This window comes from Mastacembelus armatus, unplaced genomic scaffold (genome assembly GCF_900324485.2).
Source record: "Mastacembelus armatus unplaced genomic scaffold, fMasArm1.2, whole genome shotgun sequence".
Lineage (NCBI taxonomy): Eukaryota > Metazoa > Chordata > Actinopteri > Synbranchiformes > Mastacembelidae > Mastacembelus > Mastacembelus armatus.
In genome coordinates this window covers 815,162-838,709 of record NW_022872941.1, presented here as the reverse complement: position 1 = coordinate 838,709, position 23,548 = coordinate 815,162, and the positions used below count along the sequence as shown (strand labels likewise).

General features: G+C 38.5%; 1 protein-coding gene across 2 annotated transcripts; it reads right to left on the bottom strand.

Moving 5' to 3' along the window:
- Positions 1-609: 609 nt before the first annotated feature.
- golph3a (golgi phosphoprotein 3a) lies at positions 610-22,362 on the bottom strand. 2 transcript variants are annotated; one of them, XM_026311697.1, is made up of 5 exons: positions 22,265-22,362; positions 21,629-21,840; positions 20,078-20,209; positions 10,826-10,940; positions 610-3,824 (listed from the first exon to the last, which is right to left on the bottom strand). In XM_026311697.1, the coding sequence occupies exons 2-5, from the start codon at positions 21,836-21,838 to the stop codon at positions 3,400-3,402; spliced, it is 882 nt and encodes a 293-aa protein (XP_026167482.1). In that variant the 5' UTR covers positions 21,839-21,840; positions 22,265-22,362; the 3' UTR covers positions 610-3,399. The 2 variants fall into 2 exon arrangements, with proteins under 2 accessions (XP_026167482.1, XP_026167491.1); XM_026311706.2 differs by lacking the exon at positions 22,265-22,362 and having other exon boundaries at positions 610-1,951; positions 3,400-3,824; positions 21,629-22,249.
- Positions 22,363-23,548: the final 1,186 nt, after the last annotated feature.

Here is a 23,548-nt window from a genome sequence, read left to right as displayed (position 1 = left end):
CATTCATTTCAATGTGAATTTTACAAAATGTACCGTTTTTGCACACGACTTACTTTACCAAACTCATCCTAGTGCTTTTGGCTTAATGACCTCACTTAGAGATATGGAGCATCAAGAGATCCAAATTACTTTGATAACTGTTATGGTTTTCCAGTACCACAGCCAGGGAGTTGTCTTCTGCATTCTCCCTCGTGTATGGACAATTTGTATTGAGAATAAAAAAATTTAGTTTGTCACACTTGAATATACTGTTGCACAAAAGTCCTTTAGCATATACCGATAAGAAAAGCCAAACAGACCCATGCCCTATTTTCAATAGTGTTACCTTGGCGATGTCCGAAACCCACCATATATTTTCAATGACAATTCTGTCTAATGGGACACAAAATGGCTGTCATGTTTTCAGGCTGAAAATGTGGATCCCACTGAAATCACTGGCTACACAGTTTGACTTCGGCAGCAGGGGCTGGTCACCGTCCTGGCTGTAATGGACGGTCAATGGTGGATACAGGGGAACCTCGGCGGGTCACGGCGGGTCGCGAACGGCGAGGGCCGTTCATCGCCGCTTGCGGCTATATTTATTTTTTATAATTCCTTATTTTTGTAGAATTAAGTCAATGAGGCTTATATGGACAAATATATTATGACTTTATTTTGTTTACCTCAGTTTTGCTATGCTACCATGTCTGGAACTGTCTTACAATGGACATTTTCTGAGACCTTGAAGTAGTTGTTACACGATTTAAGCTTGTTCTCAAAGGTTATTATTGTGTGTTCACTTTTTTTGGTTTGTTTTCACAGTGTCTGCTGAAGAAAGAGAGAGAGAGAGAGAGACAAAAAGGTTCAGAAGACAGCTGGGGATGCGTGTCTATTACTGAATTGAACCAGTATAGCTACACCAGGGATAGTTGGAAAACAAGCAGGGCAGTATTTCTTGAGGACCAGAGTTGGAAACCACTGCACTACACTTCATGAAATTTAATATTGTGCATACAATCATTTGAGAAATTGCTGAACTAGAAAATAAATAAAATCCCAATAATTGACAATGATGTTCAGATAAGTGTTTCACTAAATGTCTTCAGTGAATAATATTTTTTACAAGTACACTTCTATACACAAATTCAAAAACAGATGATAAATGCATTTATCCTGCATTAATCCTCAAAGATTACGCCATCTAATTCACTAAGTGAAACCGAAATATCTATTTGAATTTTGTTCAAGGTAACTGGCATTGATTGGGTCTACTTTCCTGAGCAAAGCTGATCCCCAACAGCCACTTGCGTAAAAAGGTGTTTTACCCCAGAAAGTTAGTTGACACTGGCAAATCCCATATATTACAAATGTTTAGAACAATTTGTTTTATCAAACAAAAATATAAGCAAAAATGAAAAATCATGACATTGGACATAAAGACATGTTTTCTTTCAAATATTATGTTCTGTTAGACAAGAGTTCAGAATGTAACCTAGTTCAGATTATATATGCACACATTTTAGCTGTGTCTCGATCCAAGGGCTGCATTTAAAGGCTGACTATGTCACAGCATTGCAACAAGGCTGTCCCATTTTGAAGACTCCTTCAAATGCAGCTTTCTATCCCAAGGAAATAAAAGCTTTAAGTGTTGTATCCTTCGCAGCCCAACATTAATGTGATGTAACACCCTGTAACTCAATCGAAGAGATAACAATACACGTTAAAAAACAAGGGGTCTTAAGAAGTTCAAGCTGGCAGTGAAGCATCTCATTTCCCTCCAAAGGGGGGGGGGGGAATTCTGGCTCCATCATTAACAAATTTTCCCACCTGGACAGTTGCTAGATGACAGGAACAGCCCTTTGTGACTCACTGGTAGGGGTGGAAACAGTGACACAAAAAGGAAACTCGCTGTAGTCTAGGCCATCTCATTTCAGTTCAGCCCATAGTCGTCCATGTAGTCTACAGTCGTGGCCTAATGGATAGAGAGTTGGACTGGTAGCCTGTAAGTTGCGGGTTTGAGTCTCAGGATCGGCAGGAATTGTCGGTGGGGTGGAGTAAATAGCTCTCTCCACCTTCAATACCACAACTGAGGTGAGACCCTTGAGCAAGGCACTGAACCACAGCCACAGCAATGGCTGCCCACTGCTCCGGGGGTGTGTGTTCACTGCTCTGTGTGTGCACTTCGTGGGACTAATAAGTCACTAATAATAACTTATACTATACAGCTTTGTGGACTGTGGCCCCTGACATGAAACATCTATGAACAGTTCTTGTAGAACACACCGAATCACAGTCTGAATTCTCGATCAAAACTCGTTTCCTTATGAAAAAATAAATTCCTGGCCTAAGAATATTTAAATAGTATGACCTGTTTTCAGTTATGTCAGGAAATTTCATTAATATTTAGTATGCATCATTTTCCTTCCTTCATCAATATATATGGACTGCACCGATTCCACATTTTTTAGCACTATTTTTACAAAGTAGCCTAAATAACTCTAAAGATATGGCTCTGAGGTCAAAGTGACAAGGAAAGTCATATAGATTAGCTGCTACTTAAATGACAACTAATGGGGATCTGAATAAAGAATACACCTCTTCTCAGGACTGTACATAACTTCCATGCGTGTCTGGATCACTGTAGGACCTGCCCCACTTTAGCCAGGAGAAATGGAATGTCAGGAAACATGGTGACGCAGGTGACTACACTGTTGTCTCACAGGAAGAAACTCTAGAATCAAGCAGACAGCTGCAGCCTTACTGTGTAAATTTTGAATTTCTTCTGAAACAGTCCAATGACCTGGTCCATATATGTCAAGTAATTTGGAAACTCTAAATGACCTGCAGGTGTGAATGGCTGTCTACCTCCATGTGTCTGCCCTGTGATATTACTGGTGACTGTGATAGTAGGTATGGAGGATGCAATGACTTAAGAGGCAGTACCTGATTAAAAATGTTGACAGTACACAGTATCAGGATCTAGACTCGCCACAATAGTGATATCCCAGAAACTGAAGTAGTAGTAGACAATATTTGTCATATGATAACTCAAACGGTGCTATATAAATCATACCTCAAAGAAACAGTTGTAAATATATACCCAACAAAAAAGGAAAGGTATGAATCAACACCTTAATTTTGGTCTCACCTATATCATCACCAACCACTAAATTTCAAGTTTGGTTAAGAGAGAGAGAGAAAGAGTTTTTTTTTTTTTTTTTCCTAACCAAACGTGAACATATAAATGACATATGGGGAAAATGGGTCCAGGAAGGACCAACAAGGACTATTACTGTATCTGGAAGGTAAATTAAGTGTGTCCAAAAGTCTAGGCAGGGATATATTGTTAAGTCAGTTCTCCCCCATTATTCAATGCCACTTGAATGCCATAACTATTTGCTGTCCTCTTTTGTAGTAGACTCATTTGGTGAAGGCAGCTACCACTGCCCATAAGAGCTCATTGGTGTTGGCCTTCATGCTCTCCCCCTCAGGCTCCAGTTCCAGCAGCTGCCGCACCCTCTTCATGGCCAGGTCATATTGTTCATCTAGTAGTGGAGCAAAGGCATTTTCTAAGACATCTGAGGAATGGGCTAAGAAGATCAGTGCAAGTAGCCGCTTGTCCATTCGACGAGGGTCATTCACCCACTTGTCCAGTACGGCTTCCTGGACCTTTTTGATGAGGCGCTGCTTGATGATGTTGTTGGTCAAAGGATGTGTGGTCATATCAAAAAGCAGGAAGTTCTGCTTCTCAGTAGTGAGGACACCTTTTTCCACCAAGTTTTTGGCGAGCCGTTCACGGACGTTCCTCAGTTGATAATGAAGCTTCAGGGGGTTCCATGTCTCTCCTAAAGACGAGTCAAAAAAAAGAAAAAAGAAAAAAAAAAAAAAGTGCTGTCACAAAAAGGTACATCAATGTCGACAGACAGAACACAGCAAGTGCTAATATATTTGACATTACCTACACTACATTTGTAAGCTTGAACTAAGATGATGTCCTCTTTCCAGGGTGTCCAGTGGTGTCACTTTTCATGTGGCTTCACATTTCATACCAACTACATGAACTCATAATAATGCCACTCAGATTTATCTATCTATGAAACCTGATAACACAAACCTGTTGGCCAGAATTCAGGTGTATTAAAAGGACATAAAGGCCTGGATGTCCAGTAACTTTCTACTTTTAAACTCAGTGAAAACAGAAGTTATTGTATTTTGGGCTAAAAACCTCAGAAACAGCTTTTCTAACAATATGGCTACTTTAGATGGCATAGTCCTGGCCTCCAGCACTACTGTGAAAAACCTTGGAGATATTTCTGACCAGGACATGTCCTTTAACTCCTTTAACTAAAATTAGGAACATCCTGTCTCAAAATAATGCAGAAAAACTAGTCCAAGCATTTGTTACTAAAAGGCTAGATTACTGTAACTCATTGCTATCTGGATATCCCAGTATAGTTGGGACTGGTTCAGACAACCCTGAACCTAACCTAACCCTTAGTTATGCTCCTATAGGCCTAGACTACCTGTGGACGCTCCATCGGTGCACCCTAACCCTCCCTTCCCCTTTCTTTTTTGTAAAGTGCCTTGAGATGATTGTATTGTGATTTGGCACTATACAAATAAAAAAAAGAACTGAATCATAACCACAATTAACTCTTGGGTTGCTTGCTTTGAAAAGATGGTGGTGCAGTTCAATTACATTAAGAGTTTTGTGATGTGTTAAAGAAGTGAACTAGACAAAGCCAAACTGTATTTGCCAACTGAGTCAACATGGTTACACACTAGTGTTTGAGATTTCACAGTGCTGTGAAAACCCCAGTGATTGAGATATATAAACTTATATATATATAGATATATATATATATATATACACACATATATATATTACCGAAGGATACGGAATTCTGCGTGGAGAGGGCGCACTGGTCACTGTCTATGAAGCCAAGAGATGTGGCATCACCAAGATTGATTATTGTCTGGTTTTCTGACTACAAAGTTAAAGAAAAGATATTATGCCCTTAATAAATGAAAGGCATAATCAAGTCTTCACAGGCTCATGGGCTGAGGCCATTATCTCAGTTATTTATAAGGATGGCAAACACGCACAACTCACGACTGTGAAGGATATAGACCAATTAGTTTATTATGTAACAATTTAAACCTGCTGACCAGCATTTTAGCTAAAAGGATACAAAAAAAAAAAAAAAAAAACACTCATTCACTTGGAGCAAATGGGCTTTACCACAAACAGGCACAGTACTAATAATATAAGAACTTTGAATATCATGACACAGGCTAAAGAAAGGAAGCAAAACTCCATGTTAATTAACTTTGATGCACAAAAGGCATTTGATACAGTTAATTAGCAATTTCTATATAAAACTCTGATGGCCATGGGATTCCATCCACAGTTTGTGGAATTAATAAGGGTGACATACACAAATCCGAGATCATTTGTCATAGTTAATGGATGCTGCTCGGATTTCTTTTATTTGGAAAGGGGAGTCTGGCAGGGAGACTGTCTTAGTCCCCTACTCCGTTATAAACACTGAACCACTAGCAGCATCAATATGTGGCATTCTTTTCTCTCTCCTCTATCCTCTTTTCTCTCTCCTCTATCCACTCGCCCCAACCAGTCGAGGCAGATGGCCGCCCAAACTGAACCTGGTTCTGCTGGAGGTTTTTTCTTCCGGGAGTTTGGGAGTTTTTCCTCTCCACTGTCACCAAGTGCTTGCTCATAAGGGATTTGTTGGGGGGGTTTTTTGTGTTTTTTTGGAAAGTGCCTAAAGATGATTGTATTGTGATTTGGCCCTATACAAATAAAATTGAATTGAACTGAATAAGGATGAATAATAAGATTAAAAGGTGTGGAGGATGAAAGCAAGAAAGAACACGAGATTTCATTTTCCACTGATGATATCTTGACTGACGTCAGGGATCCTGCCACATTCTGTAAAGAGGAGAACATCTTAGTTCAACCTCACTGGCTATCAGATAAATCAATCAAAATCTGAGGCAATGATGTTAAAAGGCCACTGGCACACAAACCTAACAGATTTAAATTCCAAAAGTCAAATCAAGGCTTTAGATATTTAGGAATTATTATAACCCCTCAAATATCACAGTTGTTTAAAGCAAATTATGGGAAATTGATGAATGAACTAAAACCAGACGTTACAAGATGGGGAATTCTCCCCTTATCACTTATTTGATGGGTAGAAACAATTCGGATGAATATGTTACCAAGGTTGCTCTTTCCGTTTCTTTCATTCTTTCATCTTCTCTGCCCTCAATAAATGGCTCTCAAAATTTATATGGCAGAACAAACGACCAAGGATTAAACTCAAACCATTTATGTGATCAAAAGGAGGAAGCTACAGAGAGCACACAGGAAATCAAGGGGAGATGGGAATTAGAAATGAAAATAATAATTAAGGATGAAGATTGGGAACAGACCCTTTGGGACATACAGTAGAATAACAAACAGTCCTGCATTAAGAGAGTTTGAGTGAAAACCAAAATAAGATTCTTTAGAACATCTTATATCACATCTAAGTTTGGGTAGACCTCATATCAATGTTGGAGGGTCTGTGGTATGCCATACACATATTCTGGGATTGTCCAAAATGACTAAATTACTGGAGAGACATACAAAGTGAAATTAAGAAATGCTTAGGTATTACAACTCCATTAGACCTTAGACCAAGCTTTAAAATAACTTACAACCTAATCAACAGTTTCCTGTATTGAAAATCTTACTTCTACTTGCTAAGAAAATGATTATGGCCCCCACAGTCACTCAGTGGAAGAATAAGGTGAAAGAAGTGTAACACAAGGACAGTATAACTGTAAAATTGCAGATGAAAACTGATATTTATGGATATATGGTCCTGAATGCAAACATATATTTCAAAGTGATTATTGTTTTTGTGTGCACTTATTTTGCTTTCTCTTCATTGTCTCCTGGATAGTTGTAATCCTGTTTTGATTATGACTGCTATATTAGATATGTCTTATATTTGGACTCCTTATTCAATTTGCAATTAATTTTACTATTATTAATTTTAATTTTTAATTGGCAATTCAATATACAATCACACAACGGATACCCATGTCCCAGGCGTGGGATAAAAATTGTTTTCTAGATGTGTCACCAAAGATCAAAGATCACATTTGAATAAAGTCTGACAAACTATATATCAAATGAAAGCTTAAAGTCTTTTAGTTCTTAATGTTTAACAAAAGTGAAAATATACCTTTTCTGCCGTGTTATTTCGTATGTGTACATCAAGTATTGCATGTCATTTTGTTCGTTAGAATCCAGGGAACATAGTCATCCACGTTTTAGTCCAAAAGACGTATTATACCTGAGTAAATACATAAAACCATTGTCGTCCTCGTGAAAAGCTTTAATCCGGTTCGTTTTACGGTTGATTTTGTTGTTTATTCAATAAAAATGGACATAGGAAGTTTCCGTGAGTCACATGAGACCAGAATCAATCTTATTGGTTACATTTTACAATGTAAGTAAGCCTAAAACCAATAGAAATCACCCCTCAGAGCAAATGCCACCCGTGGGATAGACCAACTTCTAATGGAAGTAGATCCAGCCAGTTGCATTGTTTGGCAACGATGACTGACGTATCTTGTAGCCAATGAAACACCCTTTCCAGCAATGTATCACACTGTATAGCCGACAAAGGGTAAGGGGGATTTAAACGGCACCCACCACTACAGTAAGTTGCCTTGACAAAGGTGGGCACGCAGGGGACGAAGCTAGAGGCGGGAGGAGAGTCATATTTCATATTTTACAGACTGCAATAATAAACTGTAAAGCTTTTCCTTCAAACGACACCCAAGGTCATCGATATAACCCTTAAAATGTAAAGACAACAGCCAGTTTAATTTGGGTATGTGTTGTTCAGCCGTCTGCAGAAAAAGGGGCGGGGTGAATAACAGGTTTTAAACATGCAATTTGAAAATGCACCTTGAAAGTGGCAACTCAATGTACAAAGTGGCAGTGCAATATTCAATTAATTTGGAATTATTTTGGTTAAAATTTTAAATAACAGCATAATCAGTTGCTATCAGTTTTTGCAATTGGCAGTCTTGTTCAAGTGGTACTCCAACAACATACCTCAGTGTCTCCTGCCATTTCATTTTTAAGCAGTGCCACATCCACACCTATGACATTTTTCCTCAAACTACCTTGTCAGAGACCCATCAGTACATATTAGCATTTACACTTAAGCAGATATTTGGTCAAATGTGCCCTACAACTCAGCAATCGCCATCAGTGATCATATCACAAACCGTCTTGGTAGTCATTTACACTTGAATGTCACTAACCTTGTGCTCTCTCTCTCCCCTAGTTTGTGCTTTCTCCCTCTCTCTCTGTTCTCTCTCTCTGTACCTTCTGCAGGTGTCCCTGGTCCTGGAGCTGTATATTGCTGATGTGCAGTTACTGGTCCCACCAACCTGCAGTGTCTATTTGTTGTTTATTGTTGCTTTTCTTTTCTCTCTGCTCTATCCACTCACCCTAACCAGGCGAGGCAGATGGCCGCCCAAACTGAGCCTGTTTCTGCTGGAAGATTGTTCTTCCGTTAAAGGGAGTTTTTCCTCTCCACTGTCGCCAAGTGCTTGCTCATAATGGATTTGTTGGGTTTTTAGTTTTAGTAAAGTGCCTTGAGATGATTTGTATTGTGATTTGGCGCTACACAAATAAAATTGAAGTGAACTTGAATTTAACACTATAAACTTGTGAGCCGATCATTCAGGACTCATTAACAAGTAACTTAAAACCAAGTCTAAACATCTATGTTGCATTGGTATGAGGTTTTCACTATAAGATTATCGTCTTAGAAAATATCTGTTTCACAGTATCAGGTTGTGGTATTACACAATTATTGTAACATGTAACTACAAAAATGGTATAACTAACACATGTTCATTTACATGTTATTGCCTGTGGTGCAGAAAGTATTCACATTCTTGGATGTATATTATATTATTATGTATATATATTATTATTAATATTATATCATTACGTTTTTTTTGGCCTCTTCATTCAATTTGCAGTTAATTTCAGAACTGACAATTCAATATCCATTTTGTTCATGCAATATGGAAACGCATTTTACAACTGACAAATATGCAAAGTGGATGTAGCAATCCCTTAGTCAGAAATTATCCTACTAAACTTAATTTTTATATTGTTAAACTTAAAAGACCAACGACTAATGGCTGACCCTGACTACCAGGAAAGATAATGGAAGTTGATTTGAACTCGCACTGGTCTGACTCCCTCAGACAAAGTTACCTTCCCACAGCAGGAAAGCTGAGATCAACACCATTCCAACAAGCGCTTGATGAAAAAACAAAACAAAACAAACAAACAAAAAAAAAAAAGGCACTGAAGTTACTCCTCCATAGATAGGCCAGTGTCAGGTGCTGGAACATGTGTTAATGGAGCAAGTGGGACTAAGTTAAGGTTAAATAAGCATAATTAAATTAAATTAAATTATAATGTAACTGTGGTCTGCAGGATAGTGTGCACAAACACACTAACAACTTGTTGAGAGTCAGATATGAAGTTAGCTGCAGACATAACATTAGCAGTGCTGCTAATTTATATAGCAGAGACCAAATATGACATGCAATTGATTTACCTTTAAGTACCTTAATTCCAAATCCAATTCCATTAATTCCATATTGCATTGTCAATTTGCATATTAAATTGCCAATTGCAGATGAATTATCAAACTGCATGTTCAAATGCTTCACAATTGCAAAATGAAGCATAATTGAGTGGACTGAGTAAAGAGGCTATAAAAAAAAAAAAAAAAAAAAAAAAAAAACATGGAAATATGACATCCACTTCATTTGAAAAAGCCTCCTTATACTAATACCACAGAAATTCTTGAAATGAAAATGATGAATATGCAAGCATTTACACACAATATAAAGTATAAAAAATTTAAAGTGTTAAATGCAGAAAAATATCCCCTGCAACTGATATTCAGTTTTATATTGTTAATCATGACCTAATATAAAAGCATGATTTTACTATTATAGTGGATAGAGCTGGAGCTCTTTTGAACTATTTTGTATCCAACTGAACCTAATGATTATTTTCATTACGAATTATTTTGCTGCTTGTTCAATCTATTAACTGACTGATAGTTACATTTTGAAAATAGCAAGCCATCACAAGTGCTATAAAGGTTTTATTAAAATAGTCACCAATTTATTGTAGGAGCACCACAGAACAGCCAAACCGATCCTGTCAGTACTATTAGTTCACACACAATTACAGTGGGTACGGAAAGTATTCAGACCCCTTAAATTTTTCACTCTTTGAGTCATTGCAGCTATTTGCCAAAATCAAAAAAGTTCATTTTATTTTTCATTAATGTACACTCAGCACCCCATCTTGACAGAAAAAAAACAGAAATGTAGAAATTTTTGCAAATTTATTAAAGGTCTAGACAGTAAGACTGCACTCTCACAGCCAGTCCTGGCAACTTCGCTCTAGTGAAAGTAGACAGCCTCTGTGTAAAAAGTCATCAGCTTTATCGCTAGTCACTTTTTTGAGCCACTAAATTGCACTAAGTTGTCAGCACTGCTACCAAGGGCATGACTTATCCATGCTTCATACACATAAAGCAATGTGGAGAAGACAGGTTGAGTGAGTGAAACTGGAGTTGAAGACAACTTACATGTCCAACAAATAAATAAGTAAATAAAAATAAAAAAGGTTGACAACCCCCACCCCACAGTATGGATCAGTTTCATTTAGAGATTCCATCAGTGTCGGTGTGAGGGGCAATAAAGTAACTACACTCACCACTGAGCAGCTCAATCCAGCCCTGCACAGTCTCTGGTGGTTGGGTGTCTTTGATGTGTTTCAGGGCTTCATCCAAGAGCACATCACCTGTTGGAGCATCTGACTTACAAATCACCTATGGATTTTATTCAGAATGATAACAACCCGTTACAAGGTGTAGTTTAGACGGTAGTCATTGAAATAATAGGAAAGTCAAACCCATTTTCCTGTATTTTTCAAAAAACAATATTTCAGGGGCACAAAAGTGACATATGTATTATTCTGTGGCAAATTAACAAAAATAATTCCTCACTAGGATAGCTAACTTTTTTTTGTTTTAAAACATTAAAAATTTCCTCAATCTAACCAGAAGTGAAACTGTCATTGGAGATTATTTTGAAGCTCATTTATTTGTATTTCCGACACGATGATGCTCAACTTATACCAAATCATAAAGTATATTTAATATAATTTAAACTGATGTCAAAATATCACAAGCTTTGAAATTTCAAAAAAAAAGTATGCCCAGAAAATGCTATATGTGTCGTTTTCTCCACCCACCACACCTGCCTCTCAGCAGGACACAGGACTGACAGCGCGTTGCCTGAGTTTGCATAGCTTTTCTTTCTTTCTTTTAATTACGTCTTGTCTAACATTCCTAGATCATGCTGTATATTTTAATAATGGATTAAACTGACGATACAAGTTGTATGTTTAACCCTAAGGGGTCGACGAACACGCCGGCGCATCTTGTGGAATCTTCTCCTGCAATATATCATTAGAATCTGTAAAGGGTCTAGTTTTATTTGTATACACTCATAATAACAAAATGCTGTGCTTTTCTGTGCTGTGCGCTCTCTGTCTTCTTTGTCATCCCTCTTCACAGACACGTAAATAAAACAACGAGAATCTCAGCCTATAAAAATAAGAAATATATGGCTAGAAAGCTTGAAATGTCTTCTTTTAAATGAAACAATTCAAGTCAAAAACAAATAATCTCTTTTTATTCAATCCATATGAAAGTAAGGAGCGGTACGTTTTCTCCTCTCATCCATTATAGCTAATGTGATCCGGCCTCGCACTGAGCGCATTGTTCATATGGAAATAATCTGAGGTGAGCAACATAATTATGTGCACGCCCCTAAGAAATGGCATAAAACGTCAAACTTCATCATAGAATTTACTCACTTTTTCTGTCCGTTTGGATGATGGAACGCTACGCGGGTGAAGAAGTGCTTTGTATGTTCCGAACAGTGACGAAGTTTACTTTGTCCTCAGAGGAAAAACACAACTCAGATTATGAACGTTTGCATCCGCATTGTATTGCAATAATTCCCTATCAGCCACATTCCCGACTGGAAGGTTCATTATGCGGGTCTGTCTTCTCACATTCATGATAAGACACACCTTCCCGCATATGTCTTTTCTAAACAAAAGGTGTCTTAGAAAATTTAAATCAGTGTGTTGTTTTCTGTGAATGAGTGAACAAGATGATTTTCACATCATTTTGAAGCAAATACTTTTGGCTACAAGATGCATTTCTTAGAAGTCTTGTGAACCAATGTTATGGCCTTATTTCAGTGACAAATTGTAGTTTTTCACTAACCATGCACAAACGCTGTTTTCTCAAAAACACAATCATGTATAAATATGCTGCTCACATATTATTGTAGGCCAGTTTGTGCTGATTACAGTGTTATCAGACTTTAGCCATTAATATGTTTAAAAGCAACTGAAAAAAGCACAGATTTGATCTGTATCCAAACTATTATTGGTGGGAAAAATAATCATCTTTCACTTTAAAACAATTCTGAATCAATGATGGAAAGTTAATTGATTTTAATATTTGATGGAATAAAGTCTGCCAGTCAGTCACATTTTACTACTGCCGGATTACAAACGGTCTACATGTATTCGTGCACGTTTAGGCTCATATGTTTAGGTGCGCTACATGAGAAAATGGTGGAATAAACTAGAATTATACGAGCGCTGCCTGCTTCATTAAAACCTAGAGTTTGGAGACATTATGGATTTTATGAAACTGAATCAGAAGGAAATCGGGGGTCTGCAGAATGTAAATCTACTGTTTGTCTTTTTGTGGTAAATAAACAGAGAAAACAACTGGAGAACAAACGGAATTAAAACTTTTTAATAAGGACTGATAAGTGAAGTGTGTGTGTATATGTGTGTGTGTGTGTGTGTGTATATATATATATATATATATATATGTGCGCACACACACACACACACACACACATATATATAAATTTTAAAAAAATAATCACATCTCTCCTCAATTGACCCAAAAGTTCCAGAAGCGGTTTTGAATTGGTGAAATGATAACTCACTCAAATTATAACATACCTCAAAGATGGCTAATCAATGTTTGTCTGAGCACTTGGTGTCAACAAACCAGTTGCCAACATGGACATTTTTATACTTATTCACAAAGCTGATGTCTTTAACTGTGTAGAGTCCCTTTTCAGTGCAGCACAGCTCCATACGGTGACATTTACAATCAAATTCACCTCATCAAATGCCCCTCCCAGCCCCCCTCAAGGCACTACTAGTACTTTAAAATTTTCTTTCTTACTTGGCGCCCAAGAAAAAAGTTGCAGTAAAACGACAAAGGCCAGTGATAGGGAGTACAAAGAATGAAAAAGGATGACTATAAACTTTGACAAGTCTGTTTAGAGGACCGAAAAGTTATCTGCCACTGGTCACTAATTTAGGTTTCAAAATGGATAGGGATCTTAAATTCGATAAGCAAATCGGTGCAGTGGTAAAATCCGTTTTTTTTCACTTAAGGCGTTTGGCAAAACTACGACCTCTAGTGTCAAAGCAGCACTTTGAGCTAGTAATTCATGCCTTTGTTACATCACGCCTTGATTACTGTAATGCTCTGTATCTTGGGGTCAGTCAGGCATCCCTTTTACGTCTCCAGCTGGTCCAAAATGCGGCGGCGCGTCTTTTAACTGGAACGCGAAAATACAAGCACATCACACCAATCCTGGCTGCACTCCACTGGCTGCCAGTGTCTTTTAGGGTTCATTTTAAGGTTTTATTATTTGTTTTTAAATCGTCTTGCCCCTCCTTATCTTACTGAACTCCTTCACCCTTATACTCCTAGCCGCTCCCTTAGATCAGCCGACCTCCAGCTTCTTGAGGTACCAAAAACGACGAGGAAGCTCCGTGGAGATAGATCTTTCTCTGTTGCTGCCCCAAGGCTGTGGAACAATTTGCCTTTGAACATAAGACAAGCCCCTACATTAGCTATGTTCAAAGTACAACTTAAAACCTATTTGTATACTCAAGCCTTTGGACCAGCGTGATGGAATGATCATAGACTGTTTTTATTGTTTTTATTTTTTTAAAAACTTTTAACTTACTCTTAAAATTCTTATTCATGTATGTGTGTGTATATATATATATATATATATATATATATATATATATATATATATATATATGTAAATTCTTTGTTTTGGTGTACGGCACTGTGTCAGCTCTTGCTGTTCTTAAAGCGCCTTATAAATAAAAGTGTTATTATTATTATTATTAACCAACAGAGTTATGTTTGAAATAGAAAATATGAGAATGCAATGGATGTGTATAACTGTGAACAGAGCATGATTGAGACTTTCTCATTTCCATGAGGAAATGTGCATCTCCAAGTTGTTAAGACATGTTTGACCAGGGATCAGTCAAAAAGGAAGAATTTGAATATACTGTGCCTTAAATTGCCAAAGAAACAGTTAGCTGGTTGAAAAGGAACAGTGTTGTTATGGGTGATGATCTGAGAAAACACCTGATAAAAGAAGGATGCAGACAGATTTTGAGCTTTAAGGAGGGACAGGGTAGATGCAGAAAGAAAACCCATGAATTGTGTTATACATAAACTAAAATTTCAGTCCAAACACAGTGAGAAACTTGAGCAGCAGCATCCCAAAAATAAATAAACTGATTAGTGGTTGAACAATTAAGCCATATAATGACACCAAAAGAACTTGCAAAGCAGAGGATAATAGCAGTCTGGCACAGGTCTACAGTATTAAGACATCACAGAGAATGATGATAGGTAAATATTTGGTGCACTTTATGAGGGAGATGATGAAGTGAGACAGGGAAAATTTACAGATAGAAACTGAAGTTGAAGTCAGTGCTGCAAACATGAAGAGTAAAAAGCACATGGTCATAAATGAACATGGAATAGAACAATGGCATCCAGGAGTAGCAGTTGCTTGTGGCACAGGGGGTTTACTTTTAATTGTACATCTTGAAAGATGATTTGGCATTATACAAATAAAACTGAATTGAATTGTAGGCTGCTTGTATGAGTGTGATCTCTTAGAGGAATATGTGTGTCAAACTTAATTTTGTTGCATACTATGGTGGTGAAACTGATGAGTGGGTTTTTTTTTTTTTTTCCAGTGTGTGGTTAGCAGACCCCTGCATGAAGGGTGCCCAATCCTGGTCCACAAAGGTCCCTTTCATGCATGTTTTCCAGCTATCCTTGCCCTACCCACTACTGACCACCTGTTGCGTTTCAAATACGTGGGCCTGAGGTGGCTATCAAACAGGCTGGGGAGGTCTGGCACTGTGTGTTTTGGTAAAGTGCCCTGAGATGATTGTATTGTGATTTGGCACTATACAAATAAAATTGAATTGAATTGAACTGAATTGGTTCAGGTCTGTTCAGTCCATAAGAAGCCGGAAGATACCATCTCAGATAAGGGTGGAAGTCAGGGCAGACAAAGTGATATGGTATCTCCCAGCTTCTGATCCAGGTAATGAGCAGGAGGTAGGGCAGGGACGGCTATAAAATGAACAGGAAAGTGGCCCTTAAGGAACATGGATTGGACACCCCTGCTCTTAGAGAAACCACAGGTAAATTAGTGGGGTTAGCAGACTACAAAACTGTACATAATACAAACATAAAAACCGACAGCTGTTGGACATTTGAGCGGGCCTGGCTCTCAGAGGAAAAATGCCTAGCCAGTTGGACCACTATATAACCTGAACAAATACAATGTACAGTGGGTACGGAAAGTTTTCAGACCCCTTTAAATTTTTCAATCTTTGTGTCCATTGGGTTTAGGTCAGGGCTCTGGCTGGGCCAGTCAAGAAGGGTCACAGAGTTGTTCCAAAGCCACTCCTTTGTTATTTTAGCTGTGTGCTTAGGGTCATTGTCCCGTTGAAAGGTGAACCTTCCGCCCAGTCTGAGGTCCTGAGCACTCTGGAAGAGGTTTTCTTCCAGGAAATCTCTGTACTTGGCCGCAATCATCTTTCCTTCAATTGCAACCAGTCGTCCTGTCCCTGCTGCTGAAAAACACCCCCACAACATGATGCTCCCACCACCATGTTTCACTGTAGGGATTGTATTGGGCAGGTGATGAGCAGTGCCTGGTTTTCTCCACACATACTGCTTAGAATTAAAAAGTTCAATCTTAGTCTCATCAGACCAGAGAATCTTATTTCTCATAGTCTGGGAGTCCTTCATGTGTTTTTTGGCAAACTCTATGCGGGCTTTCATGTGTCTTGCACTGAGGAGAGGCTTCCGTCGGGCCACTCTGCCATACTGCCCCGACTGGTGGAGGGCTGCAGTGATAGTTGACTTTGTGGAACTTTCTCCCATCTCCCTACTGCATCTCTGGAGCTCAGCCACAGTGATCTTTGGGTTCTTCTTTACCTCTCTCACCAAGGCTCTTCTCCCACGATTGCTCAGTTTGGCTGGACGGCCAGGTCTAGGAAGAGTTCTGGTCGTCCCACACTTTTTCCATTTGAGGATTATGGAGGCCACTGTGCTCTTAGGAACCTTGAGTGCTGCAAAAATTCTTTTGTAACCTTGGCCAGATCTGTGCCTTGCCACAATTCTGTCTCTGAGCTCCTTGGGCAGTTCCTTCGATCTCATGATTCTCATTTGCTCTAACATGCACTATGAGCTTTAAGGTCTTATATAGACAGGTGTGTGCCTTTCCTAATCAAGTCCAATCAGTTTAATTAAACACAGCTGGACTCCAATGAAGGAGCAGAACCATCTCAAGGAGGATCAGAAGAAATGGACAGCATGTGAGTTAAATATGAGTGTCACTGCACAGGGTCTGAATACTTATGACCATGTGATATTTCAGTTTTTCTTTTTTAATAAATTTGGAAAAATTTCTACATTTCTGTTTTTTTCTGTCAAGATGGGATGCTGAGTGTACATTAATGAGAAATAAAATGAACTTTTTTGATTTTGGAAAATGGCTGCAGTGACACAAAGAGTGAAAAATTTAAAGGGGTCTGAATACTTTCCATACCCACTGTATATATTATATGTGTCAAGTCACCAAATATTTGCTCTTGGCCTGGGTGAGGATAGGATTCAGGGATGCTTTGTGTCAAGGTCAAAATAGTGACATTTTCCTAGTGGAGGTTAATTTAAAGATACTTCAGGCCAGACTAAACGCCTATACATACTCCACAAGAACAGAGAAATTTTTTCAGTCTCCTAGGGCTGCGATTTTTTTTCTCATAGCTTGTTCTCGACACATCATCCAGGCAGCACTTTTTTCTCATCTGGTGTCCGACAACTATTGTGTGATTGTTCAGAAATTTGAAGTGGACGTGGTCAATGCAGAATGTTCTCATTCCCGCTTTTTCTGCTGGCGGTTGTCATTGCAATGGATAGTTTTGAGGAACAGCTGGCAGAGGCGGTGAGGAAGTATGAAAATTTTATTGTGCTGTAAAATTGTTTTATCTTTTGGCAGTGAAATGTAGTTTGGTTTGAGATCAAATCACCCTAAACATCAGTAAAATGCTTATAAGCTCAGTGTACATAAATCTGCACCAAAATCTTAGCGATCTAATTAATGCCTTTCAGTTGCACATGAGAAAATGTGCAGTTTTATTTAAAAAATGTATATTATCTAACTCAGAGCAAATGATTTTTAGGTAATTTTTTTTAAACTAAAGCTTTATAAAACAGATGATGTCTGAACATACAATGTGTTCATGTCAGTCTGGCCCAGTATGTAATTTTCTCATGAATTTACAATGACCTAATTTATGCTGGTGTTTTATGCTTATCGTTATAATAATATAAAACTGGGTTATAGTAAAGAAAAGCCTTGTAGACTCAGCCAACGCGCTGCTAGTCCTCTGTAGTAGACAGAATGATTATACGGAACTTGAGGGAAGTGACATTTTTCACATTCAGTTTTACAATGAGGGAAAAAAAAAAAAAAAAAAAAAAAAAAAAATCACTATCCTGGTAAACAATGTTTTTTTTTGCTTATTTATCACAGTGTAATTCATATGTCATTTTTAGGCATCAAAATAAGCTCTAAGTATGGGGGAAACAGGTTTGACCACCCAACTTTGCAAAGGTGTTTGAAAAAGGCCAGCTCTAGTGACAAATGGGGAATGATCAACATGTCAATTTTCCATTTTCCCCACTTGTAAATTACTTTCTGCACAACACTGGATTGGTGAAGGAAAAGGGAAAAAAAAAAAAAAGGAACTGTGATGAGTCCTCTTCTTTTACATTTTCAGCAGCCTAGACCATACACATACACCAAGGGTGTCAAACAAGTCCTTGAGGGCCACTGTCCAACTTGTTTTCCAAATATTCCCACCCTTGCAGGTTGTGATTGGATGAACATACGTGATCCAGGCAATCAACAGTGGGTAAGGCAGGGATACTGTATTTTCCAAAGCTAAGTCACACTTTTTTTTAGTTCTCTGGCTTGTTGTGCCACTTATATAGCAAAGCGACTTTCATGTGTTCATTTAGTGTCATTTTGTTGAATAATAACTAGTGTTAGAATGCACTCTTGGCACTCTTGACTCAGTTGAAGATAATACTATACCCTAATACAATAAGTCTTTTTTTTTTTTTTAACTGGGGTTTGGGGTTTACTTGACATCACTTCTGCTTGTTGTTATGCCTATCCTAAAAAGACCATTTTTGCTAAGAATAACTAATATTCCGGTGAGACTTATAGTTCAGAAGATACGGTAGTTTGAAAACAAGCAAAACAGGGGCCCTCAAGGACTGGAATTTAACACCTCTGCCATAGACACATATTAAGATTTCTGTAATACACTGATGTTCTATGACATGGTCTAGAATTTGGAACTGCTTAAAAAGTCAAACTCAAAATGTATCACCAGCTTTTTGCATAGACAGAAATTGTACCAGCTTACTTTGATGCATACCTGCTATGCAAAACATGTACAAGTTGGCAGGTCTGTAAATGTCTGGTTTTGTCTGACCAGAACAGAGACAAGCAGACATCCACACATTGGAGAAGCTGCAACTACAGAATTATGGGACACTTTTACGCATAATTAAAATGCAATACTTTTGAATTTCTTTTCTATAAATGTTGGAACTAGGGCTGCAACGAATCCTCAAGGAAATCAAGGAATTCGATCACAGAAAGTCCTTGAGGCACATTCTTTGCCTCGAGGATTCGTTTAATACTATCACTTGCGTTATTGAATCTGCCCCGCCCAGGGATCACTGTTCCACATGGACCGTAATATCGCACATCAAATTTCAATATTAAAAGTTGGAGCTATAACAGATAGCGAAACTGTCCGTAAAAGGCAGAAAATGTCCACAGTTTGGGATTATTTCACAAAAAGATGATGACACAGTGCTATGTGTGTATTGTAAAGTAGAACTGGCGAACCACAACAGCACTTTGTCAGTGCTTCAACATCTGAACAGAAAGTATCCAGTTCTGAACCAGACCAGCTCACCCAGCAGAGCCAACACAAGGTAAAGCCATTTCAAGGTAACCTGTCGTCTCTGTCATGCATTACACAGTATTATTGTTTAAAAAATGTAAAAGTCTATTTTATCTGATTACTCGAGTAATCACTGAAATATTCGGTAGAATAGAATCCAAAAATAATCGATAGCTGCAGCCCTAGTTAGAACATTATGAAAGTTAATGACAAACCAAATGTCCTCATTCACTTTCACTCTGGGCTTTACATTTATATAGCATATAATAAAGGAAAACAAAGTACTTTAGGTGCAAAGAGGTCATCTCCATGAATTTGTTGGAATTGGTTGTGCCTTTTTGCAAATAAATGTGCAGAATACTGTACAGGTTGCTGTTCACAAGTCATACAAAATTAGTTACTGTGATGGCAAAAAAAACATAAACAAAACATAGAGCACCAGGAGAGTTATAGAGGAGTAAATACAACTGCTCTCAACTAATTACGCATTAAAATGCTTTGTAGTCAAACCATAACTACACACATATGTCCTACCTTTCTAGCCAGCAGACTTTTCCGCCTCATGCCACACATCTCCAGCTGCAGTCGTCCTCGTAGGGCCAGTTCAATCAGCATGCACCCTCGCAACCCTGATGAAATGCAGTCATTCCAGAACGAGGTGTAGCCCTACATCATAGAAACAAAAACGGTTAATCACTTGTAGGTATTTTGAGTCACAAATGTTTTAAGCACCCTCAAGAAAAAAATTACAGTAAAACATTTAAGTGTTGGAAGAGTGGCACCAAATCTCTATTCACTAGCGCAAAGATTACAACTAACACTACATTATGACAACTTCATCTTTATACTATATCAAAAATGAATAAGCCCCTGTGTAATATCACTGAAATGTTGGCTAAATAATTCAAATCTGCAGCATCTTCCAGTAACTGTATCATTTAAAGGTGATCTGTAGTATAACTAAAAGCAAACAGGTTAGATAGATTGAACATAAAGGATCCATATTTCAACCCCAGCAAACAGGAAGAGTTTTGTGATCACTGCAACAAAAGTGATTGCACATGCGATTTTCAATTAAGGCTAGCTGTATAAACAAGTTTATAAAAGAACTCATGATCGCAGTCCTGGTTATGATTACTACAACTTTCCTAATAGAAAGCAGATTATAATACTTATACAGGAGTATACAAGAGCATCAGTAAACAAGTGAAAATGCTTTGGTCAGATGAAACCGAGAAAAATTACTGTAATTTGGATCAGATGAGGCTACAGCATGCTTGATGTGGACCTGACCAAGACCAGCACAGTGCAGAGGTGAAAGTGTGGTGATATGGGGTTGTATGAGTGCAAAATGTGTAAGTAAAATGAATGCAAAAAATCCCCTCCAGCAAACAACATTTTATGCATTAAATTGACAGTCTTTGTAATTATTAATTTAGTAATAATATCTAGGGGATGTACACATGTATTTTATGCCTACAGTTAGTGTCATATTGGTATCAAAGCCATGTCTGTCCTCACAGGTACTGAGGTTCATCATTAAAAAAAGAAAAAAAAATTAAAACCTAATCCATGTGAATAAAATCTGTCAACTTACTGAATGAATTTGTAGGTGAAGGGGTGGACAGTTTTTAGTTTCAAATGCAGAAATAGTCATGACATGCAATGCCACGGCTTCTGTTTGGAATACTGTATCAGCATTAGTAAAAATTCAACACAGAGGGATGCGATAACTATGTTGACAGCAGATTAACAGATCGATTGTGCGATCTTTTCAGCACTGGAAGAAACCAACATGTAGCTAGGTTTCATCATCGACCTAACATTATTTCACCACAACAATAAATTCACTGAACGCATCGGCAAACTGAATGTACAAGATAGCTTCTCGACATTTCGTTAAGTGATTTAAAACATACAGTCCGGTATGTAGCGATGAAAACTTATTGCTGTTAGCGAACGCTATTGCTAACATTATGGAAAACAAGAACAAAGCTAATGTTAGCTGTTGTGACCACTTAGCATCTAACGCTATGGTCTATCTTAATTTTACAGCGTTAGAGTTAAAGATGTAGTTTCCATTACCTCTCTGTCCTTCAGTCCTAACAACAACACTTCTTCCATCAAGGTGAGGCGTGTTTCTTTGGAGTCTCCGGTGTCCTCGGCGTCCTGCTCGTCTTCCCATCGGGGCTCCTGGTCCTCCTGGCCAGTCGGATGCTCTTTGTCAACGGCATTGCGCGAGGCTTCTGTCCGCCTCTGCACGAGGCCCGAACTCCGCTTAGTCAGGGAAGTCATGTCTACCAGCAAGTTCGTTAAAAAAAGGAAAATAACTCACTTCAGACTCCGGTGGCCGAGGTGTTTTATTTACTTACTTGTTGTCAACCATACAGAAGTTACCACACCTGTTTTGCTAACTGACTAACGTTACTACAACAACGTTACTGTTGCCCTTCCTTGGTCCGCAGTATTGTAACGTCTGTCTAATATGGCGTCGTGTGGTGAATGTGGTACCGAACTTATCCAGCAGGTAGTGGCCAAGACAACCTGAACACCGAGCACCGGAGTCAGATTGAATGAAAACTTGAACAAAAAATCCACTCTGTTATACCGAACCTCTGCATCATGTGACTCAACGGTGCATTTATATGAATACATTATAATTACCATCATCATCAAAATATTCAACAAAGAACTTCATATTGTAATGCCCGTTATACTCACAGCCGACAGACGCTCTTTCGTTCAACTTTTCTTTATACCTTTTTATTTTCTCTCTCTCTCTCCCTCTCACCACGCACACCCCTTTCTTCTACTCTCCTACACGTCTCATCTCCCTCTAGCGCCCCCTCCCGACTCCTCAAAGAACACCTCGTACAAGGAACAACATCTGTACAGTTATTACACTGCTCCCCCCTTTAAAAAGCCCCTCGCCCTCGAGGGGTCATACAATTCAATTCAATTCAATTCAATTCAATTCAATTCAATTCAATTCAATTTTATTTGTATAGCGCCAAATCACAATACAAATCATCTCAAAGCACTTTACAAAAACTAAAACTAAAAACCCAACAATTCCCTTATGAGCAAGCACTTGGCGACAGTGGAGAGGAAAAACTCCCTTTAACGGAAGAAAAAAACCTCCAGCAGAACCGGGCTCAGTTTGGGCGGCCATCTGCCTCGACCGGTTGGGGTGAGTGGATAGAGCAGAGAGAGAAGAACAGCAACAATAAACAACAAATAGACACTGCAGGTTGGTGGGACCAGTAACTGCACATCAGCGATATACAGCTCCAGGACCAGGGACACCTGCAGAAGGTACAGAGAGAACAGAGAGAGAGGGAGAGAGCACAAACTAGGGGAGAGAGAGAGCACAAGGTTAGTAACATTCAATGGTGGAATATACATGAGGTGGGAGGAGAGAAGAGAGGGGAGGGGAGGGGAAGGGAAAGGGGGGGGTTAGGGTGCGAGTTCCTGTCAGGACTCTGGCTGCGGCATTCTGGATTAATTGGAGGCTTTTTATGGAGATATTGGGACATCCAGATAGTAATGAGTTACAGTAATCTAGCCTTGAGGTAACAAATGCATGGACTAGTTTTTCTGCATCATTTTGAGACAGGATGTTCCTAATTCTGGAAATGTTGCGCAGTTGAAAGAATGCAGTTCTAGAGATTTGTTTTATGTGTGAGTTAAAGGACATGTCCTGGTCAAAAATAACTCCAAGGTTTTTTACAGTAGTGCTAGAGGCCAGGGTTATGCCATCTAGAGTAGCTATAATTTGAGAAAAGTTATTTCTGAGATTTTTTGGCGCAAATATAATGACTTCTGTTTTCTCTGAGTTTAAAAGTAAAAAGTTACTGGTCATCCAGGCCTTTATGTCAGTTAGACAGGCTTGAAGTCTGGTTAACTGGTTTGTGTTAACAGGTTTAATAGATAGATATAACTGAGTGTCATCTGCATAGCAGTGGTAATTAATAGACTGCTTCGTAATGACATAGCCTAAAGGAA

Excerpts from the sequence above, each read along its gene's own strand:
- golph3a (XM_026311697.1), bottom strand. The coding sequence starts at position 21,838 with ATGACTTCCCTGACTAAGCGGAGTTCGGGCCTCGTGCAGAGGCGGACA. Across the intron at positions 20,210-21,628 it reads TAGGACTGAAGGACAGAGAG|GGCTACACCTCGTTCTGGAA; the intron begins GTAATGGAAACT and ends TCTATGATGTAG. Across the intron at positions 3,825-10,825 it reads CTGGATTGAGCTGCTCAGTG|GAGAGACATGGAACCCCCTG; the intron begins GTGAGTGTAGTT and ends ACTCGTCTTTAG.